Source organism: Aphelocoma coerulescens, chromosome 22 (genome assembly GCF_041296385.1).
Source record: "Aphelocoma coerulescens isolate FSJ_1873_10779 chromosome 22, UR_Acoe_1.0, whole genome shotgun sequence".
Taxonomy (NCBI): domain Eukaryota; kingdom Metazoa; phylum Chordata; class Aves; order Passeriformes; family Corvidae; genus Aphelocoma; species Aphelocoma coerulescens.
The window spans coordinates 775329-781329 of NC_091035.1; the positions used below are offsets into that span (position 1 = coordinate 775329).

At 44.9% G+C, this 6001-nt stretch overlaps 1 protein-coding gene across 1 annotated transcript; it reads right to left on the bottom strand.

Annotated features, from left to right (window-relative positions):
- Window positions 1–3183: 3183 nt before the first annotated feature.
- On the bottom strand, window positions 3184–6001 carry LOC138121610 (gastrokine-1-like). Its single transcript, XM_069035303.1, has 7 exons — window positions 5989–6001; window positions 5685–5752; window positions 5066–5119; window positions 4385–4504; window positions 3834–3941; window positions 3439–3580; window positions 3184–3254 (listed from the first exon to the last, which is right to left on the bottom strand). Exons 1-7 carry the CDS (start codon window positions 5999–6001, stop codon window positions 3184–3186), a joined length of 576 nt encoding a protein of 191 aa, XP_068891404.1.

Consider the following 6001-nt stretch of genomic DNA (forward strand, 5'->3'; position numbering starts at 1 on the left):
GTCATTGAATATTGGAATCTTCTAAGTGGGAAGGGACCCACAAGGATCATCCAGTCCAACTCTGGGCCCTGCACAGACACCCCAACAATCCCACCCTATGCCTGGAAGCACTGTCCAAATGCTCCTGGAGCTCTGGCAGCCTTAGGGCTGTGCCCATTCCCTGGGGAGCCTGGTCAGTACCTGACCACCCTCAGGGACCACCCTGATATCCAACCTAACCCTCCCCTGACACAGCTCCAGCCATTCCCTCAGGTCCTGTCACTGGTCACAGAGAGCAGAGATCAGAGCTGCTTCTTTGCTGCCTTTTGGGAGGATGTTGAAGAGCTCAATGAGGTCTCCCCCGAGTCTCCTCCAGCTGAACACACCAAATGCCCTCAGCTTTGTAACTGTTCCTCCTGGCTTCTCCTTGAGACTGTCTTCACAGCCCAATGCCAAGTTTTCAGTTTCATTCTGTGAGCAACCCGGCTTTATGGCATGGAAACTACTTTTCAGCTGCAATCCAGCAGCTTGTTTTAAAAGGCAGTATGGCTAGGTGTGGGGGTTTATAGATAAAATTAAGGTCTAAACGTTGTTGCACGTGCAGTATGACATTGAATTCTAGTATCAGTTTCACTGCAAGCCCGAAGCGACATTTCTGATACGTCCCGCTACACCAAAAGGGCATTACATTCCTGGTTGCTTTACGAGCAGCAGCACCGGTGTGGATTTGTGAGGGGCGGACGGCGCTCTCCCTCCCTCACTGCTGCCTGACGAGAAACACCGAGAAAGCTCCTGCGCTGCCCGGGAGGAATTCGCCCTTTGCTGAAGGAATAAACGATAGTGCTTTTGCTGAGGTGTGTGACGGCTTGCAAGGGCCGGAGGGCGCGAGGTCGAGGCGCCGCCGGGCCATGAGGGGAGCGGAAAAGAGCGGGAAAGCCCCGCTGAGGCGGTGGGGGAGGGGGGGAACACGGATGGGTGGAAAAAGGGCGGGAAAGCCCCGCTGAGGCGGTGGGGGAGGGGGGGAACACGGATGGGTGGAAAAAGGGCGGGAAAGCCCCGCTGAGGCGGTGGGGGAGGGGGGGAACACGGATGGGTGGAAAAAGGGCGGGAAAGCCCCGCTGAGGCGGTGGTGCCTCAGCGGTCTCGGCAGAGCAGCCCTGGCACATTTATGCCCTTGCAGCTTGGTTAATTTACAGTTCCTGAGGCAGTTTTTACCCTCAAGACCGGTATTAGGCCTGCTAGTGATGTCTTCAATCAAAATATCTATTTTGTGTAAAAAAAAATTCCTTCCAAAATCAGGTTCTTTCAACATCTTGAATTTGTCTTAAAATACATGATGGTATTCAAACACATTAGATTGTGTGATGGCATTTTAATTATACTGAAGTCTCTCTTGAACTTATGTTTTTCAGGTGTTTTTTCTGTTCATATTCTGTCTGCTGTAGGATGAGCAGAAAAACAGACTTAGGACTTTGGATAAAATCCTGCCACTTTCTTATACTGATATGGAATGCTTATGGGTTGTGCTCACAATTTAAAATTAAATGAAGCTCAGGCCTCACCCTCGTTGTTGAGAAAGATCTTTTCTGGCAAGGTAAGCAATTCCAATCTCCTGCACTGTTACGAATACTTCTATACCTCTGTCCTTAAATGGATATTTTGAGAGTTACAGTGTTGATGTCTTCTGAGGTTCACAGGAGTCTTTGCTGTCATGTCCCTATTTAGAAATCTCTTTTTCAATCTCGTTTTCTTCTTGATCAGTCAAAACCTGAATCAATTTCAATTTGACTAGTGAACACTGTTAAATGTAATGACATCCCAGTTAGAGCAAGCAACCTTCCAGGCTGTCATATTGCAAGTACATTCCCCGGGTCTGGAAAGAGCAACTACTTTGCTTCATTGGTTCAGTGCTATTTCCACGTTTTGTGTAAAGTTTGAAATGTTACTGTAAGACACTTGGTGAATTAAGGCTTTTCATGAAATAAAGGTTGGAGATGTATTAAGCGTTACAATGTGTAATATTTTAATAAAACCAGGAATCTGTATCTGTGACGTTATAGCAGTTTTGCAAGCAGCTGGACCTTGCAGACGGTATTTTGCTCTCCTGTTGGAATTCTGGCTTTAAGCGGGACCGTATTGCAGCAGGCATTGTCCCTTGCCAGGAGCAGCTGTGCCCTGCTGTGCCCTGCGTGGAGGCCAGGCAGGCTCTGGTTGGAGTGGACAGCGGCTGTCCCTGTTTGCTTGCGAGGCTGCTGGGCTCTTTGTGCTGTGCGGTGACCGCGGGGCTGCGAGATCTGCACCACAGGCTCTGCTCAGGTCACATCCCAGCTGCCTGGGGGCGTGTGGGATCATCATCTGTGACAGGGCTCCACGGCCCCCAGACAGACATTCCCAGTGCCTCCCAATAGGATCAGGGAAAAGGGCTGCGCCTGTGTGGTCTCAGGGAAAATGCAGTGTCAAGTTGGAAAAGGAGAGGAGAGTCTCTCCAGAAACCCCAGGCAAGTCAGATGGGAACTTTTGTTTAAATATTGCAACCCTACGGTTGCTTTTCTTTGGAGGTGCTAAAAATTTCTTGGGTGCAGTTTTGCTTTTGGTTTTCATGTCAGTTGACCCTTAGAGTCCCGAAAAGGCTTTTCCTGAAGAGGGCAGGCTGCTATGTCCTTTCCTTCGAGTAACCCTGGGGTGTTCCTGAGTGGGTAAAGTGTCTCTTAGAGTAACTCCTTTCAAACAGCAAGGAAAGGGCTCCTGAGCGAGGAGGGAAGGTGAAGATGTGGTGTTTTCCAGACAGAGCGAGTTACTGAAGTTTTAGATGAAGAAAGTAGGCTCAGACTTTTTTTGCTTTACTTTTAGCCTAACTATAATTTGGCTCTTTCAAATTTCCAACTTGCTTCCTGTGTTAAGCCTTTATGAAACATTCTTAAATAGCATCTGTTTTCAGCTCAAGACTGCATTTAGTACCTTTCTCAATTCTGTTATTTGCAGCTTGATTTCTGGGTTGATCGGAGTAAATAGCACATCTGTCCATCTGCAGTTTGCCATATTGCATGGCAATGCTTATTTTTAAAATAAAACATTGCAATTCTTAACATGTTGGTAAGATGTTAAAATAAAAATAGCTCAGTTATGCCAATCTCTGTAAATCCAGACTTAAGTTCACCTTATTTTAAATGGTTAATCTAGAGGCTACAGCACAGTAATAGGCAGTTAATTTATCTTAACTTTCAAGCATGAAATATCTTGCTCTAAGAAGCTTGAGCCTGATAAAAAGTTTGATCCTGAAAGAAGAACTGATTAGATTTAGACTGAGAAATTAGGAGAACATTGTAGCGGAAATTTTTCCAACTTAGTGTTGGAAATGAACCAGAAAAAGTCACTTAAAAACTGAGCTGCATCATTCTAAACGTGTGCTGCGAGCACTTGTTTATTTTGGAACACAGAGGCTGTCAGTAGCAGACTCACCAGGAGCTGGATAAGCGAGGTAGGAGGGAATTCCTCTGCACAGGGCTTGGATGCGTTTTCCGTATGGGCTCAAGCTTTGGAGTCTGTTCCTCGAGATAATGAAGCGATTCTCTCTGGGTGGCAATTGGTAAGGCCCAAGTCCCTGAGCATCAGAGAAACAAACGCAGAAAACAGCATTTAGGAAAACCAAAACGAGTTCAGAACTTGTACACACTTCTTTGGAGACAGAGAAGGGGTTATTCCTGGGCAATGCAACTTCAGAAGGAACTTTTACAGGGACTCAGCCCTGCTGAGAAGGTTCTCTTCAGTTCTTGGAGCCTTTTCTCATCTGTGTGTAGGAACAAGTGCTTTTCACTGACAGTCAGCTTTTGCCCCACTTTCAACCACCATCCTACCTTGTCTCCTTGAGGTGGTGTAGGAATGCATTTGCCAAACCAAAATCTCTTGCTGGTTGTAGCAATGATGCAGGTGTTCTTTGAGAACACCTTGGTTGCAACGTAGCCCTATTAAAATTAAACAAAGAACCCTTTTTGTTGCAAACAGTATACAGGGAAAGAGAAGTGGGTTGCTGGAGAGAGGCACTGGTTAAAAGAAAGGCTTTCTACAGTGCAAATAGTCATAGGGAAAGAAAAATATTGTCCTTTCAATTATATTGTTTAGGTAAATGTGTCATGGAGGCTGACGAGAGACTTTGCTAAAAGGTAAATTGCCTCCTCCAGTAATGCCACGTGTATGATGTGCTCTCCTGCTGAGGGCAGGTGAAGGAATTTGCTGCTGAAAAGCTCAGCGCAGCACACAGGACACCAGAAACAGTCCCAAGGCTGAAGGAGCACGTTTTCAAGCATCTCCTCTAAAATATGATGAAGTTTTGTTGCTGCTTTGGTGGTTTTTAGAAAACTTGTGTCCCTTTTGCCCTTTGTCTTGTGCCACGGTGGCAGTTACTTACAGTCTTGAAGTCCCAGATGGTTTTCCAGGCCTCAGACCCCTCCTTTGGGTTGGTGCTGACCCTGGTGTCAGACTGGTTTGAGTTTTCACTGGGCTGCCCATTAAAGTTTTTCTCCATGTTCTGATTTTTGGAAAAGATGAAAAGAGGTAAGGATTTCGCTTCCTGGATTCCCAGTAGCGTTTCACTCAAGAAAGCATTAGCTCTAGTAGCCATGTTTTGGGAAATTATTGCTCTTGGCGATCAGATTAAAGGGGAGACAATTTCTTGGCTCAGAATGAAGACTGGGAAGCCTTTACTTTTTAAGTAATCAAAATAATCCCTTGCTGTTCTTTCCCCAGCAGGATCTTGCTGGTGCCAGATTACTTACAGTATTCTACTGTATTTTGTGGTCAGATCGATCACGTTAATATTTGTTTCTCTCCACATCATTATTTTCAGTGTTTATGCTCATCTCAGGACAGACTTTCCTGATTCCATGTATGGTAACTGTCTTTTTCCCTTGATACATCAAGCGTGGAAATAATTTCTTCATTATCATAGAAAAATTAAAAAGAAATTTTCTTCTAAATATCCAACTTAAAAATGCAGCTTCACTTCCAGAAATACATTTCTCAGAGGTGAGAGCTAAAGCCAGTAGTTCTTGTGGCAGCAGTGAGTAGCTGTGTGTAGCTCTATACTTACGTGGTTGGCAAGAGCAGGAGCCAGGAAAACTCCAAGAAGAGAAGCAATCACAATCTGAAATGAACATTTGAAATTCAAAACACTTGAACATCATGCTGCTTATCTTGCATCAAATTATTTGCTGTCTTAAAATAATTTTGACTTCCCATTTACTTTGTGTACAGGCTCAGCACTTTCTGCAGTGTGAAGAGGATTTAAATATGAGGGAGAATTATTTGTTGATGAGTTTAGAGAACACATGCATAGAAATGGCTCTTAGCCCCAGCAGTGCACCTTGCTCAGGCAAGAAGGTCGTTGAAACACAGTGGGTTCTAAAACTTGCCCAGCCCCAATTCAGTAACTCCTTGGAAAAAGGTACTCTGAAATATTTGCTTTCAAGAGTGAGCTTTTCACGCTGAGCTTTTGATTTCAGACATGGAGCAGGTCTGAGAAATGTCCATGTACACCTGTTGTGAGGACTTAGAACATGGGTGCACAGTCCAGCTCTGTACTTGGAACACAGCAGCAAAGGAACCTCAGCATCCTCATAGTGATCTCATCCTCCAAATACAGGACTAAGAGTCTAAGGGGAGGCACAAGCACTTCGGTTCAGAAAATTGGAACACCAAACATTTGTTACCCCTTTACAGAGCTTCAGCAGCTCATGAGCTTGCTGTTGCTCATGTTTGTCCGAACTACCGGTGATACCTTTTGGAGAGATTTCCAATTGTTATGATGAAAAATTCTCTTGGGATAACTATTGTGAACAATTATTCTTTTGAATCCCATGTACATTGAATCAGTCCCAAATTTCACCTGCTGCAAAGGAGGATTTTTATGACAAAGGTCCCAATCCAACTCAGAGTATTTGAAAGTAATGCTTGGGAATTTTTCCTGCACCAGTTTCAGGCTGCTGTAAATATCCCGGTGTCACCATCCTGCACCTGAGTCTCTCAT